This window comes from Schistocerca serialis, chromosome 4 (assembly GCF_023864345.2).
Source record: "Schistocerca serialis cubense isolate TAMUIC-IGC-003099 chromosome 4, iqSchSeri2.2, whole genome shotgun sequence".
In the NCBI taxonomy this organism is placed as follows: domain Eukaryota; kingdom Metazoa; phylum Arthropoda; class Insecta; order Orthoptera; family Acrididae; genus Schistocerca; species Schistocerca serialis.
In genome coordinates, this window is record NC_064641.1 from 628,068,219 (window position 1) to 628,085,888 (window position 17,670).

The 17,670-nt window shown below is 40.5% G+C and overlaps 2 protein-coding genes across 2 annotated transcripts in view; one reads left to right on the plus strand and one right to left on the minus strand.

The window, feature by feature from the left end:
* The window catches only part of LOC126475450 (D-aspartate oxidase), a 245,700-nt gene that overhangs the window by 34,600 nt on the left and 193,430 nt on the right, over positions 1-17,670 (plus strand). The gene's annotated exons all lie outside the window — the stretch shown is intronic.
* Positions 1-17,670, minus strand: part of LOC126475448 (DNA replication factor Cdt1) — a 97,089-nt gene that overhangs the window by 28,698 nt on the left and 50,721 nt on the right. Inside the window, exons 3-8 of the mRNA XM_050103313.1 lie at positions 15,309-15,473; positions 14,970-15,163; positions 7,417-7,668; positions 6,314-6,465; positions 6,127-6,236; positions 4,529-4,688 (exon numbers count right to left, since the gene is read on the minus strand). Of these exons, the coding sequence (XP_049959270.1) occupies positions 4,529-4,688; positions 6,127-6,236; positions 6,314-6,465; positions 7,417-7,668; positions 14,970-15,163; positions 15,309-15,473 (1,033 nt within the window). The remainder of the gene's footprint in view (positions 1-4,528; positions 4,689-6,126; positions 6,237-6,313; positions 6,466-7,416; positions 7,669-14,969; positions 15,164-15,308; positions 15,474-17,670) is intronic.

Consider the following 17,670-nt stretch of genomic DNA (forward strand, 5'->3'; position numbering starts at 1 on the left):
TATCAGTTCTCCAGAAGGTGTGGTAGGCCTTCTCCAAATCAATAAACACAGCCACAATCAGGGATTTCAGCAGAAAACCATTCATGATATGGGTGGACAAAGCAACGAGATGGTCAACTGCAGAATGCCGCGCTCGAAATTCACACTGTGCATTTGTGAGTAAATGGTGAGACTTGAGCCACCACACCAGCCGGGCATTAATCATATGTTCCATCACCTTCCAAATGCAGCTGGTAAGAGAGATGGGGCGGTCGCTAGAATGAAAGTTTTCGTCCTCACCGGGCTTAGGTATGCATATGATGGTGGCTCGCATCCAGGAAATGTGCCCTCAGCCCAGATGCAGTTGTATGTGTTAAGCAGAAAGTGCTTGCCCACAAGAGAGAGGTGCTGCAACATCTGAATGTGGATAGCGTCTGACCCTGGGGCGGAGGACCGGGATGAACAGAGAGCATTATCTAGCTCCCCCATAGTGAATGCGGCATTGTAGCACTCGTGATTTGGAGAGGAGAAGGGTATCGCCCGTGCCTCCTCCACTCATTTCCAATGGATGAAGGCAGGGTGATAATGGGAAGAGCTCGAAACTTCCGCAAAATGGCGGCACAAGGTGTTTGAGATAGCAACAGGATCCACAATGACATCGGCACTTACTGTCAGGCCAGAAATGAGGGTATGGATCTTGGTTCCAGAGAGCTGTCAGAGATTGGCCCACATGACAGAGGAAGGTGTGTAACTGTTAAAAGAACTAGTGAATGAAATCCAACTAAATGAAATCCAACTAGCTCTTTTGCTATCCGGAAGAACTCTACAACACTTTGCACACATCTGCTTATAATAAATGCAGTTTTTCGCATAGGGTGGCAGTTAAAAATGCGGAGGGCATGTCTCTGTGCACAAATTGTGTCACGGCATGCCTCAGTCCACCAAGGGACTGAGACACAACGTGGTAAAGACGAAATGCGAGGAATGGAATGTTCTGCTGCAGTAAGGATAACAATGGTGAGATTGTCCACCTGGTCATCACAACTGAGGAAATCTTGTTCTGCGAAGGTCGCCAGGGAGGAGTAAAGCTGCCAGTCAGCCTTAGTAAGCTGCCATTTGGGCATGCATATGGATGGGGTAGGAGTCAGCAGACACAGACCAAACAGGAAATGGTCGCTCCAGTAGGTGTCAGAAAGAACGGACCACTCAAGACGATGGGCAAGCTGAGCAGTGCAAAAGGATAGGTCCAAATGGGAATAGGTGTGTGAGGAGTCAGAAATGAAAGTGGGTGCAGAAGAATCTGAGCTGGTTAAGAATGTCAGCCACGAGGGCACCTCTCTGGCATGTCCTGGGAGAACCCCGAAGGGGATGATGCACATTAAAGTCACCAAGTAGCAAAAATGGGGGAGGTATCTAACCAATACGCTGAAGGAAGACTGCCCTGGTGACATCGAAGGACAGAGGTACATAAATAGTACAGAGGAAGAAAGTCAGGTGGGGAAGGAAAAGGCGAACGGCAACAGCTTGAAGATGGGTAGTCAGGGAGATGAGTTGACTATGGTTATCCTGTATGAGCAGCAAGACGCCCCCATGAGATGGGATGCCGACCTCAGCGAAAAGGTCAAAACAAATTGGTAAGTAATGTGAAAGCTCAAAGCGTTCTTGAGTGCACAATTTCATTTCGTGAAGGCGGAGTACAAGGGGATGCTGTGATGCTAGGAGCAGCCATAAATCCTCTTTGTGGGACCAAAGGCCACGAACGTTCCATTGGAGGACAGTCATAAGGAGGAAGAGATGTAGGGGTGTCAACTCGGTGGCCGCCGAGAGACTGCCAGTGGAGACTCGCTACTACAGGGCACAGAAGCAGGAGGATCCTGCTCCTGGGGACCACAGGGGCATCAGAATGCTTGTACGATCGGTCTGCGGTGTCCAACGCTGAGAAACGGTTGGTGGTGCGCACTGGCAAGAAAGGCCGGCCAGGCTAAGTGACCACGTGGTGACATCGTTAAGCAGGATCTTCGAGTTGGTGAAGGAGAAGACCGCTTGTCTTTAGCGGACTTCTTCGAACCCTTCTGGTTATAGGAGGACTTGGGTGTTGTTTGGCTGGAGGGACACAGGATGTCTTTTCGGGAGTACTCCTTCTGTCCTTTCCCGCCTGCCAGTAGTGTAGTGGGGAGCTTCGCCCCTTTAGGCGAGAGTTTGACGTTTTGTTGCACAGCAGGACGAGGGGACAACGATGCTACCTTGACACTGGGCAACTTCACAACCTAAGAGCCAAATTTGAGGTCACGTGTTTGCATGGCCATGTCCTTTGTAGTGTTGGCAGAAGAGCCAACACTGTGTTTCTAGAGGAGGCCGAAATGCACGCGTTTAATTACACGCTGACCGGCCTGAGGTCTGGAACAGGACAATATCTTGAGAATTGCAAATAAAGTACGTAGTTGATATAATACTTAACTTTAATCCACAATTGTAGAACATCTCTCGTTACGGTACATGCTTCATAATATTAATTATCAACTGAATATGGCGCCTTGCTAGGTCGTAGCAAATGTAGCTGAAGGCTATGCTAACTATCGTCTCGGCAAATGAGAGCGTATCGGTCAGTGTAGCTTCGCTAGCAAAGTCGGCTGTACAACTGGGGCGAGTGCTAGTACGTCTCTCTAGATCTGCCGTGTGGTGACGCTCGGTCTGCGATCACTGACAGTGGCGACACGCGGGTCCGACGTATACTAATGGACCGCGGCCGATTTAAAGGCTACCACCTAGCAAGTGTGGTGTCTGGCGGTGACACCACATCCTTCATGGAGTGAGGGGTAACAAGAACTGAACTATAGGTGCCAGAGGGGAGAACACAGGGTTTGCGACTAGCCAGTAACTTGAGAGCTACTGGGTAAGGCACTTTTCCTTTACCCGAATCTCTTGAACAGCCCCTGCTCATCTAGATATGCGGGACAATCCCGGGAGGAGGCGGCATGGCCGCCATTGCAGTTGATACAGCAGGGAGGAGGAGGCAGACATTCGACCTCGTGTGCATCCCTGCCACAGGTTCGCATGTGGCTGGGTGTCGACAAGATGTTCTAGTGCGACTGAACCAATGACACTGGTAGCAGCCCATCAGATTCGGAATGTACAGCCGGAATGTGATGATTTCATAGCCCCCTTTAATCTTGGATGGCAACACCACCCTATCAAAGATAAGGAAAAAGAGTGTGGGTGGGCACCAAGGAGGAATCTACCTTTTTCATTACACAATGGACAGCAATGACACTCCGATCAGAGAGGTAAGATTGTATTTCCGTCTCTGTTAGACCGTCAAGCAGCCTGGTGTAAATTACAACACGGGAAGAATTCAAAGTTCTATGTACCTCGACACGAACAGGATAACCGTGAAGAAGTGAGGCAAGAAGTAGTTGTGCTTGAGAATCAGATGCCGTCTCCAAAAGCAAAGTGCCATTCCATAAACGAGAGTAGGATGTCACAGGACCAGCAATGGCATCAACACCTTTCTGAATAATAAACGGATTGACCATGGCAAAGGACTGACCACCTGCAATACGTGTCTGTTTATGTTTCATCGACATCGATGGAGAGGATGATTGACTCATCGTGAGGAAATCCCCCATGATTGGTAGAGTCTCCGACGGTGCGCTCCTTCCAACTGGGTGCCCCCTTCACAAGATTGTTCACACCTCAGGTCACACCTCCAGAACACCTGACAGAGGGACCAACGGGGTTGATCTTGGAATTACCCCTCCCTGGGCCTGGCCTGTATCGGGGGTACGTGCGAACCCTACCTATCGACCCGGGGCTGGGAATTATGCGTTACCCAGTCACCTTTCACGCATCAGACACATGGGGCGGCCTTCAGGAGCGCACAGGGAGGAAGAAGAAAAAAAGAGGATCATTAAACGCCGAAGTAGAGGAACAAGAGGAGAAGGGAAACAAAGAAAGGAAAAAGGAGTGAAAAAGAAAGTTGAGACTGTTCGCAGGTCAGCGACAGAATGCAGAACATTCCCAATAATACCCCAGACATGTTCCCCGAGGGAGGGAAAAAGAACAGCAAGAGGATAGACATACAGCATGGAAGGGAAAAAGTGCTGCAAAGACAGGGGCATCGTGGGAGCCAAGCACGAACCTACCAAAGAGTGGCGAGCCCCCTGGGTGGGGGGTCTGACATGCTAACATTAGAGGAAATGTAGGCATTTCTCAAAACTTTGCACTTATGATATTCCTCTAAATAAAACTGGCTACTAAGCTTGAGGAAGTAAATAGCAAAAACTCTATTACACTTCTTACTGTACCCTGAAACATTTTAATAATGCACAGCTGAAAAGGAGATTTTCTTTTTAGACCTGAGTGCTTGGTAAAATCTGGCCCTAACACAACTAAAAATAAAGCAGCAGTTCCTGCAGAAACTGACACCTCATAACTCTGAACTCTACTGCTCATGAGCAGTATGCAAAAACTGCCAATGGCCTACAGAGCGAGCGAGTGTGCGAGATAGAGAGAGAGAGAGAGAGAGAGAGAGAGAGAGAGAGAGACTTACCAAGGACATCTTTAGCTGTCCGATAACTAATTTCATTTGGTGGTTTTGGCAGTGATTCTGTTGGCAAATCAGGCAATTTATCAATATCAAATTCTGGATGCCAACGTGTCAACTTTGATTTCTCCAGTATCAATGGTGGATCCAAACTCTTTAAAAAAGCCTGAAAAATCAATGAAAAATCAGGTTAATTACTGTGAGAGTAAAGATCTCTACATAAATGTTGTATTATGGGATCCACAAGGGAAGTGAATAGTGTAAAATACATCTCTTTCATGATTTAATGAAGACAACAAGCCACTGTTTGCACCTTTATTTTCACACCACATTTCATTGCACGCAAAAGACGGAAATTACAACAAAAAATACCTGTCTGAAAGCAACTTTGTACAAGCATTGTCTGGTTCCAAACATACTACTCCACGTGTTATACATAAATTAGTTTTTGCTCCTTGCTTATTTCAAAGTTGTAATTATTCTCAATAATTTAACAAAACAATAAAACACCACTGAAACAATCAGAAAAGCATCTCTTGTTAATCTAATTCCATGGGCTATTTCAGGAGACATGACAAATGCTTCTGCTGAGGAAACATTTCTGATCTTAGACTGCAACAAGTGTGGCTATGTTGCCCATACATTCCAAAAACTAGGGGAAAAAAAAATCACTATTGTTGTCACTTTCATCAGTGGTGGGGAGAAAAGTGAGTGTTCTTGCAGAACCAGAAGTAATAGTGATACATAGGTATTGCAATTATAAAACTGAATAACTGCTACAGGGTAAGTATGCAATTATGCACAACAAACATCGGCTATTAACACATTAGTGCTACAAAATCACAAGAACATTTTTTTAAGGTGTGAATACAGATTATACCAGCAATGGAGGCACATCAGTGATGTCATACTATGAATCACTTATATGTTGACTTTATAGAGACTAGAACTTGTGTAATAATGCAACAATGAAGCTATCAACACTATTTACTTTTACACATTGACCATCTCATACTTTTATTATGATTTGCTGGTATGTTTCGTCCCCCTTTACTGGCAAAATTTGATTTGCATTATTGCCTATGAATGAGTTTCACTTCTACAAGTGTACCTTCTTCAGTGTCCTTTGCAAAGCCATTGTCAATTCAAATCCATATATGCACAATACAATTATAAGTTTTTTTGTGATACTATATCTCATTTTTGTTTGTTACATGAAATGTAACCCAAAATAACTGTATCCCCCACCCATAAAGATCTGCTGTACTTGACAAGACTTTCAACTCCTAATAAAGGCAGCACATTTGGGGCACATACAGCACAAGAAGTGGCTAACAAAACAAATTGTTGACAAATCACAGGCTCCCAAAAAGTTTGCAAATGGTTGGCCAAAGGTGTAAATAGTTAACAGCACCAGGATTGAGACACTGCACTACATTGTATCATTCAATTATCAGAACCCCCACCTTATCAAAGGATTCACAATTCCGCACTTAGATTTAAATAAAGATAATAAAAATGTGATTTGTCTGGGCAATCATGGTGAATTACATAAATATGCAACAGAAACAACTAAGGATGCTAACAGACTAAAGTTGACTTACCTCATGCTGATCTTTCACTATTTCCAGTAATTTACTATGGAACACTTTCCTTCGCTCCAGAAGATAAGAGGGAGTCATTGTTGGTTCAACTTTTGAGTTATCTGCACCAACTAGAACAAACATTTCTTATGTTACACATAATAAAAAGTCAGAGAAAGGAAGAAATTAGTCACTAAAACTAACGTACCTTCCTGCATTTTCAACAACACTGGCTCCAGCGTAAGCTCATATTTCTCTTGCTTCACTGCACACCCAAAAACATGGCATTTCTGCTGAGTGTAAGTATATGCTTCTGGATATACATGCTTTATTTGACCCAGGTGAAATTCTGTGAATTCTCTAAAATGGAAGAGGAAAGAATTACCAGTTCAGAATACAGAAATCCTTGCTCCTCACACCTTAACAAATGTATGCTTCAGGTACAATTCAACAACTCATTAATAGTTTTGCCTTTCACAAAATATTTCTTGAAACCAGGTACGAAAGAGAAAAGCTAAAAAGAATGATATTTTTGCAAGTGATTCTTAGTACATTTTCTTAAACTTTTAAACTAACTTAAATTTGTGAATCAACATGTGCAGCGACGGCAGGTGCCATTGCTAGAGCTCTCGCAAGAACAATATAGTGCAATAAGTTATTTTATTCAGTAAACAATAAGGTTGTGAATCTCTGTAGATACCCCAACCTTACACCACATATTTTCAGTGGCTGTCTACACTCCTCTGGGAGTGGTCAAAAGGCTTCAACTGAACAGGCCCCTTCACAACATTATATATACGTCATGTAAGGTGAAGCTGTTATTAGTGGCGCCCCCCTCCCTCCCCCTCCCCCCATGAGTAGGTGCATTACACTAGTAAAATAAAATTTCTTGTGTATGGTGTACATCGAATTTATTAAATACTGGAAAGTGTCGCAGACACACCTCCAACCAATCTACTTAAAGAAGACCATTAAAATGTGATACATTCCGTAAGAAAACACCAGATTTGTAGGAATAAGTACTACCTTGCAAAGTGCCTTGTTTCCAATGAGGATCTACAAATTCAAATAATATATGATGATAAATATGACACAAGCATAACTTGTTTTATCACTCACCAGCATTTATGGGCACTGGAGGATTATTACTAAGAATCACTACTGATCACTGTGTGTGTGTGTGTGTGTGTGTGTGTGTGTGTGTGTGTGTGTGTGAGAGAGAGAGAGAGAGAGAGAGAGAGAGAGAGAGAGAGAGAGAGAGAGAGAGAGAGAGAGAACCCAGCATAGTAAACAGCAGTCTCAGAAACTTACTTCCTAAGCATCTCGCGCACTGCAGGACTAACTTTGTTGAATGTGACAGCTTCTTTGCGATTGTGCATCATGGAGACAACTGTATCAAGACAGCGGAACGCCTCAGCCAGACAACGGTAAGAATAAGGCAAAGGTAATGATGGCACCTCAGATCGTGCAAGTGCCGCATATCGCTGATGAGCAGGTGATTTCAGAGGGCTCTTGAGTGGACTCAACAACTTCTGTGGTGTGCTGCTAACACTACTCTGAGGGCTGAAAGCAGCAAGAATTTAAATGCTACATTTCAAATTATTATGAATAGCTATATATTGAAATAATAAGGCTAATAATAATAACAATGAACAAAAAAAATCATCAAATAAAACAGTATGCAAGTGAAATTCAATTATTTATTTATTAAAGATAAAAAACATTACACTATGAAAATAACTATTATTATACTGTATATAATTCCTAATTGAAGGTAAGTACCCATTCACACTGTACCACACTTCAAGAAAAAGTCCAAGTAAAAAATTGAAATACTGGAAATGATAAAACAAACACAGTACACCCATGTAGTTACTGTAAAACAATTGGCATCACACAAAATGAGGAGGGGTGGGATCTGAGGCGGAAGCCACATAAATTGAGCCAGTGACACGAACAATGTTATGGTGAAACACAGCAAAACTACCCTTAGGAGAATTGTAGACGTCCTTTTGCACAACACTAGCACTGATCTACGTCTGCATCCATACTCTCCAAACCACCGCGAAGAGCATGGTGGAGTATGCATCCCATTGTACCAGTTATTAGCGTTTCTTCTCGTTCCATTCATATAAGGAGTGCGGCAAGAATGATTACCTAAATGCCTCTGTGCATGCTGTAATTAATCTAATTTTGTCCTCACTGTCATATGAGTCACACATAGGAGGTTCAACATATTCCTAGAGTCATCATTTAAAGCTGGTTCTTGAAACATTGTTAATATACATTCTCATGGTAGTTCACATCTGTCTTGATAAGTCTACCAGTTCAGTTTCTTCAGCATCTCTGCGAGATTCTCCAACGGGTCAAACAAACCTGTGATCATCATACTGCCCTTCTCTGTATACGTTCAATATTCCCCATTAGTCCTACTTGGTACGAGTCCCACACACTTGAGCAATATTCTAGATCAGATCACATGAGTGATTTATGAGCAATCCCCTTTGTAGACTGATTGCACTTCCCCAATATTCCACCAATAAACCTAGGTCTAGCACCTGTTTTACCCACAACTGAGCCTACGCGATCATTCCATTTCATATTCCTACAAAGCATTATATGCATGTATTTGTAATCTTATCAAGATCTGACTGAATATTTGTGCAGCTTCTTTCAGACAGTACTTCATTTTAGATAACTACATCACCCACAAAAAGGCCGAGTTTACTTTTAATATTGTCTGCAAGGTAATTAATATACAACATGAACAGCAGGAGTTCCAAAACACTTCCCTGAGGCACATCTGAAGTTACTTCTATATCTGACCAAGACTCTCCATTCAAGATAACATGCTACCACAAAGTTTTCAATCCAGTCACAAATTTCACTCAGTACCCCATATGATCAAACTTTTGACAATAATCATAGTTTTGGTACTGAATCAACTGCTTTTTGGACATCAAGAAATACTGCATCTACACAACTGCCTTGATCCACAGCTTTCAGTATGTCATGAGAAAAATGTGCGAGTTGGATTTCACATGATCGATGTCTTCCGAACCCATGGTTGTTGGCATTAAGCGTTGTTATGTCTGAGCTTGCAACAAGTCTGAAGATTCTACAGCAAACTGAGGCCAAAGATATTGGATGGTAGTTTTGTGGATCACTTCTACTACCCTTCTTGCAGACTGATGTTACCTGTGCTTTCTTCCAACTGCCAGGCACAGTTTTTTGTTCAAGGGATCTACGAGACATTATAGTTAGAAGGGAGACAAAGTCAGCCACAAATTCAGTACATAATCTTATAGGGATTTCACCAGGCCCTGGATCTTTGTTAAATTAACGATTTCAGCTGGTTCTCAACACCTTTGACACAAATGTGGATTTCATTCACTTTTTTCAACGGTAAGAGGATTACATTGGGGCAATTCTCTTGTGCCTTCCTCTGTAAAGAAGCATCTGAAAACGAGTTACGCAATTCAGCTTTTGCTTTGCTGCCCTGAATTTCAGTTCCTGTCTCATTTCCTACGGACTGGACACTAACTTTGGCGCCACTAACTGTCTTTACATACACCTGAATTTCTTTGGGTTCTGTGGAAGATCACTTGATAATATTCTGCTATGGACGTTACTGACGGCTTCAGTCATTGCTCACCTGACAGCCAAACGCATTTCATTCAGCATCTCTATATCTAGAGTCTTATACTTTATTTTACATCTATTATGCAGTAGTCTCTGCTTCTTTAGTTCCTTTACAGTGACTATGTACCACAGAGGGTCCCTCCCAATATGAACTGTTGTACTGGGTACATATCCATCCAGTGCATGGCCCATTATTCTTTTAAATTTGAGCCATAGTTCCTCTACATGCCCTGGCCCTGTGATGAAAGTTTCAAATTCCTCACTGAGATATCACACTCCTTACTTTTTATCTAGTTTATTGCACATATATATCTTTCTGCTTGTTTTAGTTGTTCTTTGTACTCTGGTAATCATTGTTACTACAACCGTGTCATGATCAGTGATACCAGTTTTGATGTGGACATCCTCAAATAGGTCAGGTCTATTTGTTGCCATTTGATCCAAAGTATTTCCATAACGAGTGGGGTTCCAAACTATATATTCTAGGTAGTTTACAGAGGAGGCATTTAGTAATATTTCACAGGATACCTTATCATGCCCACCACTAGCAAACTGTAATGTTCCTAATTGATTGTTAGATGATTAAAGTCTCCATCAATGATTACAGTATGGTAGGAGAACTTACAAACAAGTGAACTAAGATTTTCTCTAAAGTTTTCATTTACCTCAGGAGACGAGTCTGGTGGGTGATAGAAGGATCCAATTACCATTTAATGCCCATACCTGATACTGAGTAGTGCTCACACAATCTCACCTGCAGCTTCAATTTCTCTCTCAGTGGATTTAAGTTTATTGTGACAAATACATGACCTCCATTTCCCATTAGCCCATTCTTTCAATGTACACTTGAATTTTCCCCAAAAATCTCACTGCTATCAATTTCTGGTTTCAACCAACTTTCTGTACCTAGTGTTATGTGAGCTCCGCCACTTTTCAGGAGTGCTTCAAACTCTGGCACTTTGTTGCGAATACTTTGGCAGTTAAGCATTACAATTTTAATACTCTCACCTGCAAGAGATGTTTCTTTCAATCTTACAACCAATCTTCTCCATTTTCTACAGCTATTGGTATCTGTATTGGAAGAAGAAGATGATCTTGTGTGCGCCCCACACACAGGGAGCCACCTGGGTAGCAGCCTCTGATGTGTAGTGCCCACCTGACCCATTTAGGGGCACCTTGCAGCTCTCAGCCCTATGACAGACAATAAGTCCTTCCACTTGACTCACAACCAAGGGGCCACACTCAATTCTGGGGACAATGCTGCAAACTGTGAGCTTCCTTGAAACTCTGTGTGCAAGGCTAGTCTTCTCAATCTTCTCTACCATTCACTGGAATAATCCAAGTATGACCTTGAGGCCCAGACAACAGGCATCGTGTGTTCCAATGTACACCACAATCTGCAATTGCTTGCACCCTGTAGGGCAGTACTTGTGGTACCTTTGGTACCAGAACCACAGTTACATGACTTTCAGGTGCCCTTCCAAAACACCGATTCGCAGCACCTGTAAATCATTTCACAGTAGTCAGATCGATTTCCAGCTGCTTACAAACATCAACCAACTCGTCCCGTGTTTGAGACCAGCATTCATAGTGGGGCTGCATTTAGCTAGTGCAATGCATTATAGGACAGTTAACAGACAACTTTAAGTTAAGTCCGCTGGTTATCTTTTAATCTGTTGAGCTAGAAAGTTGCTAATTACCTATAATAATTGAAGCAAATACACAAAATGAGATTTCTATTAACCCTAGAAACATCCAGTACGGGCAAAAATCTCCCGTACATCTTTATTTTTTTAAAAATGGCGTGGCAAATATCCTATGTTTTTGGATCTTCTTCTATTTGTCTGTTGCCTTATAATACACTATGCTGTACGTTTCTATGGTTAAATTTTTATAATTGCAAGTATAAAATAGGAATTTTAGGCCCATGGGCACATTCTGCTCGGGCTTGGTACTCCACCCGACCATAATTCTTATTATCTTCCCTACAACCACCAAGCATGGGCAAAATTTGCCCGTATGTTTTTCTTTCTTTTATTCAGTTTGCAACCTCAAACATGAGTTTTACAGTGGTTTGTTTTGTTGAGTTTCACTTTCATTGTTGACTTTAGACTTGCCATTATTACTATTAGCAGTTTCTCACAGTAGAGCAACGTCTTTATTGTAAAGTAGATTTTGTAAGATGAGTTATAGAGGCTTGAACAACGCAAAAGTTCTTACAGAACTGTTTCTCAATGACGAATTATCAGATTTAAGTGATTTTGAGTCAGATCATACAGAAGTAGAAAAGGATTCCAGTGAAGAAGCGGAGGACAATGAAGAAGAAACCAACCATGCAGGTAACGCTACAAATAAATATGTTACAAGTTCTGGCAGAGTGTATCTTGCAGATGCTCAGAGACATAGTAAAAGGGATTTTGGTAATATAGTCCATGAACATCAAGGAATAACCAGTGCTGGGAAAGTAACAAGCAAATGTGAATCATTTAAAAAAAATTTCACTCCTGAATTAGTATGGAAAATACTTGACCATACAAATGAAAAAGCTGAAAGAGAAAACATATCTCTCGTTAGCGATTCTGAAATATATGCATTGATGGGAATTTTAATTCTAATGGGAGTTTACCAGGACACCAATATTTCTTTATCTGATTTATGCTCAAATTTATTGGGAAGAGTGATTTGTAGAGGAGCTATGGGTAAGACAAGAGCATATCAGCTATTGAAAATTCTTCGCTTTGATGATAAAGGCACCAGGTCAGAAAGACGTGGAGTATTGAACGGAATATTCACACGGTACTTCAGAAGTGAACCTGACAATACAATTGATGAAATGTTGTGTCTTTTCAGAGGTCGTTGTCCTTTCAAAGTTTCCCTCAAAGACAAACCTGGAAAATATGGAATATTAGTCATAATGCTTTGTAGTGCAATTGAATGATACATAATAAAAATGGAAGTGTATGCTGGAAAAGATAGTAGACCTGCCAGTGGACGAGGTCCTCTTGAGATTGTGAAGTGACTGGTGAAGTCACTAAAGAATATAGGCTACAATGTCACAACTGACCGCTTCTACATTTCTGTGGAGTTGGCGGACATTCTCTATCAAGACTACAAACTTACATTGGTTGGGACACTCACATCAAACACAAAACATGTACCGCACCGAACTTAAGACGACAGCAGGCAGAGAGCTGTATTCCTCCAAATTCGCATTCACAGACCCATCTTCTAAGAAGCCGCCAGTAACAATTGTCTCTTACATCACAAAGGAAAAACCAAAGAAAAATCTGTTGATGTTGTCTACACAACATCGTAATGCAGGAGTAGAAGTTGATACACCAAAAAAGAAAATGCACATAAACCTGTACTATAATTCCACTAAGGGAGGAGTGGATGCCGTAGATCAAATGGTTAGGACATACTCTACAGAAAGGGGTATGAGAAGATGGCCACTGTCTATGTTCTACAGCCTACTTGATATAGCTGCAGTTAACTCATAGACACTGTTCAAGATGAATGCGCCTAAATGGAATGAAGGGAAACCAAATGCCAGAAAACTGATCTCCATGAATTAGGCCACGAACTTTTGAAACCATACATAGAAGAGCGAGCCATGGATTTGAAACGACTCCAGTTGCCTATTATTTGCACGATGGGAGAAATCCTAAGAAAGAAACCAGGGGTAATCAAAATTGCTGCAAATGAAGAACCAACTAGGAAAGCAAGGTGCTACTTATGCTTGAAGAATGCAAGTAACCAGAGAGCAAGAGACATTACAAAAACCAAGTTAACATGTGGAAGCTGTGGACGCCATCTGTGTAAGACTCATTCAGAATCAACCATTTTGTGTGCAGAAGGTAAATGTCATCTGTAAGTGAAAAAATTCTCTCCAAGTGAAAAGTGTTTTCCGAGAGTTTTCAATGTACAATAACATGTATTTTAGCAAGTGTTTTCATTTCTGTTTTTGAAACTCTCTCTCAATGACAAAGTTGTACTATTCAGTTAATAGATCAAAGAGTGCATAGAAACTTTAGACAGCCTTCGTATTCAATTACAAACCTTCTTATCTTGTTTACGCAAACTTTCAGTGACCAAGATTTGGCCATTCTTGGTTGTTATATTCACCCAATGAGTGTTAAAATATTAAGCTTCCAGTTATGTTGTCACTATTTCCTGTTAAACTAATATCTCAATGGAAACAGAATTACATAAAATAAACACATATTACAACAAATTACAAGATTTACTACTTATTGTAACACGGGCAAAATTTGCCCTTGGTTGGTGCTCCATGTGACCTAAAATACCTTGGTGTTTCTAGGGTTAAGGCAACAGAAAAACCTGTGGTAAAAGTTACTCATTTCCTAAAACTTATTGAGGTTAATTATAGTTATTTGGCAAACTATAAAATGGAATTAATTTACAATAAATGTAGATAATATATGCCCCTCTTTAAGGGAAAACCAGATGTAACACAACATCTTTCTTAGAATATCTGCTATAGTAACTAAATCACAAACATCTATTTATTACAAATGAGATTATGCACAGGACAAAGGCAATTTCCAAAATCCTTGATGTGCTCATTTCCCAGTATGGTCGTGACCTCAATACTAATGGCTTGGAGTCACTAGACTACAATATTCCAGAAATCAAGAGTTAACAATGAACTTTCACTGAAGTACTGTGGAAACAAATATTTACTGAACACATCAATTTCATGAAGTAAAGCAGGTCTTGTTCCAGCTTGTAGGAACATCATAGAATATTGTATAGCTGGCAGAGACTTCATCATATTTGTTTGAAACAAAGACAGCTTTCTTGTATCATTAATCATATGACGTCAGTTTCAGTCTGCTTCCCTCTATTTGCAAACATTAAAATAAGATGGCCAGGGGCATAAGAGCACATAAAAAAGGAAAATTAGCAAATAAAAGACAACATAGCAAAGACAATTTGAATTGAAGAACATATACTTGATACAATAATGGATGGGCATGAGATAACTAACAATCTGAGTGATGAGATTTCTTGTCCTCCTTACTGATAAGAGAAGCACTATAACACCACAGAACACTGGAACTTGAAAAAGTTACAACACACTAAAATCTTAAAACAGTCGTCAACTTTCTATTGTCTCCATATTTCTTTCCCAATTTTGGGTATAAATCCAGTTAAGTACACTGAATACATTTGTGTGTATATGAAACTATTTTATTTACCTAACTGGAACCTCTATGTCAAGAGCTTTGAACTTTTGTATTTTAGGTGTGCTAGGAGTTTCCAATGCTTTCCTTCTTGTTTCTAGTTCTTTCAGTTTTGTAGCACATCTGTTGATTTTGGTAACCTTTTCTTTCAGCTCAGCAAGTCTGGTGCTTCTTGATAATTTGTTTCTAATTTCAGCCAGTGACAACTCCTGTGATGGGAGACATAATAAACATAAAATCTGGTTTGTTGACACAGATAAACCTAATCCAATACTCCAAACATAAAACAAGACATTTGTACTGAATTATTTAATGTATTTTGTTTTCTTCACTTAAATGGTTTTAAATAGCTACCTTTGGAAGACAGGAGTTCTCCTGCAGCCTTTTAGGAGTCATGAGTCCAAGTTCTTGGCGAGCATTGGTTATGTCTAGTGGCTTCCCAACCTGTACCTTGTCCTGACAACTTTCAAGTGGTTCCATGGATTGGATTGCTTTAGATTTCTTTTCACATGGGGAAAGCTATAAGTAGACCAATAGAAAAATTAATAGCAAAATATAAATCTCAACAAACTGAAGACTTTATTCACTACACAAACTAACTTAAATGACTAATAACAAATTTACCTCATGTAGTAACTTATGCCAAGATTTCATCTCATTTTTCAGTATACTTTCAGTTATATTTTATTCAAACATGTCTCAAAAGTAATGCTGTAAGCCCTTCAACACATTTCCATATTCAATGTCAAAGGAGATTCTCAGTGGGGAGTATTTTAGATTTTCAAGGTGTTAATAAATTCAGAGTATCACTTACTTTCCTTTCATTTTTTTCCTTCTTCATCGTGCTGCAGACGTGTTTAAATAATGGGATAACAAAAGATAACTATTCATGGCAAGGGAAAAGTGGCGCAGATAAAAGTAGCCTGTTTTAACTATAAGGGAAATGCAATGAAATTACAGGAGTGGAGAGCTGAAACAGACTTATCGTTTATTTACAATTAAAAATACATTTATATAACATGCCTAAAGTGACTCCTGCAACATCAATACAGAGCTGTGCATGTCTAAGTATATTCATACACACCCAATGTAAAGTTCAGATATCGATGGTGGCAACTTCATGGCTAATGTTATCTTTCAGTTCCTGCATTGTACGTGGATTTCTGTCATGGACTTTGCTCTTCAAGTGTCCCTACAGAAAAAAAGTCGCATGGTGTTAGATCTGACAAACTTTGTGGCCATAAATGTTTGCTGACAGTTCATTCCTCAGTGAAGACCTTGTGCACTTGTTCCTGGGATATCTTAGATGTGTGGCATTTTACCCCATCTTGCTAGAAGAAGCAGTATTGTCTTTCATATTCAGTGAGTTGAGCACAAAATGCATCAAAAAATTCCACATTGCAACCATTTGAGCTTAGTGTCAAAAAATTCCGGTCCAGTTATTTGTGTACCTGTTACATTGCACTAAATGACAATTTTTTCATTGTGATGTGGTTGCTGACACACAGTGTTAGGGTTCTCCATTGCCCAGGTACCTTGTGTTCTGAGAATTCAAATGACTGGCAAAGATGAAGCCAAGCTTCATAACTCATGATCTAATGGAAAGTATCTAACAAACCATCACTGATGTTATTCAAAAGCCATGTGCAGTAATCTACACATTTCTGCCTGTCATCCTCCTGTAACTGCTGCAACACCATCACATGATATGTCTTTGAATTAAGTCTTTTCAATGTCTGCTGGCAAGTCCTCCTCCTTTCATGCAGCTGTTGGGCCAATTTACATGGAAACTTCTTTGGGCTCTGAATAATTCTTCAATGAATGTTTGCAATAACTTCTGCTGTGCGAATTGTTTGTCATTTTACATTTTGCACAGATCCGTAGATGTGTCAGTTTTTATACAGACACTGTATTGCTATGTTTGCTGGTAATTCTCTATCCAGATACTTGACACTGAAAATTTTGCAAGTTTCCTTGATTGAACCTGTTTTCACACAATCTTCCATGATTTCAATTCTTTTTTCTATCAGGAAAATCATACTGCAGACAGCAAAGTGAAACATCTAACTTCACTGATGAAATAAACAAATGCTGACAGAGAGAAGCTAACAATCAAATACGAGGGGCATTTGAAAAGTCCATGCAAAAGTCCAAGAGATGGCACCACTGGTGCGTACCGTGGTCACGTTTAGTTAGCAGCATTTTTGGAAAGAATGCACACCAAGTTTCAACCATATTGGTCTATTTCCTTGTGTTTGTCATTTGTGTGAATCAAGGAAGTCGAGTGATTGCCAAAAAATGGGTGAAAAAGAATTTCGTGTGGTTAAACATTACTTTATGAAAGGTAAAATGCCTCAGGAGACAAAAAGAGAAGCTTGATAAACATTACGGTGACTCTGCACCTTCGATCAGAACAGTTTATAAGTGGTTTCCAAATTTTCGGAGTGGCCATATGGGCACAAGTGATGCTGAACGTTCTGGACACCCTGTGGAGATTACGACTCCAGAAATCATTGATAAAATCCATGATCTGTTGATAGATGACAGAAGAGTTAAGGTGCATGAGATTTGTAGTGCTGTGTGCATCTCGAATGAATGGGTACATAATATTTTGCATTAACATTTGGACATGAGAAAGCTATCCAGAAGATGGGTTCTGCGACTGCTCACGCTTGACCATAAAAACAGAATCGTGTGAAGTGTTGCAAGGCTGGTT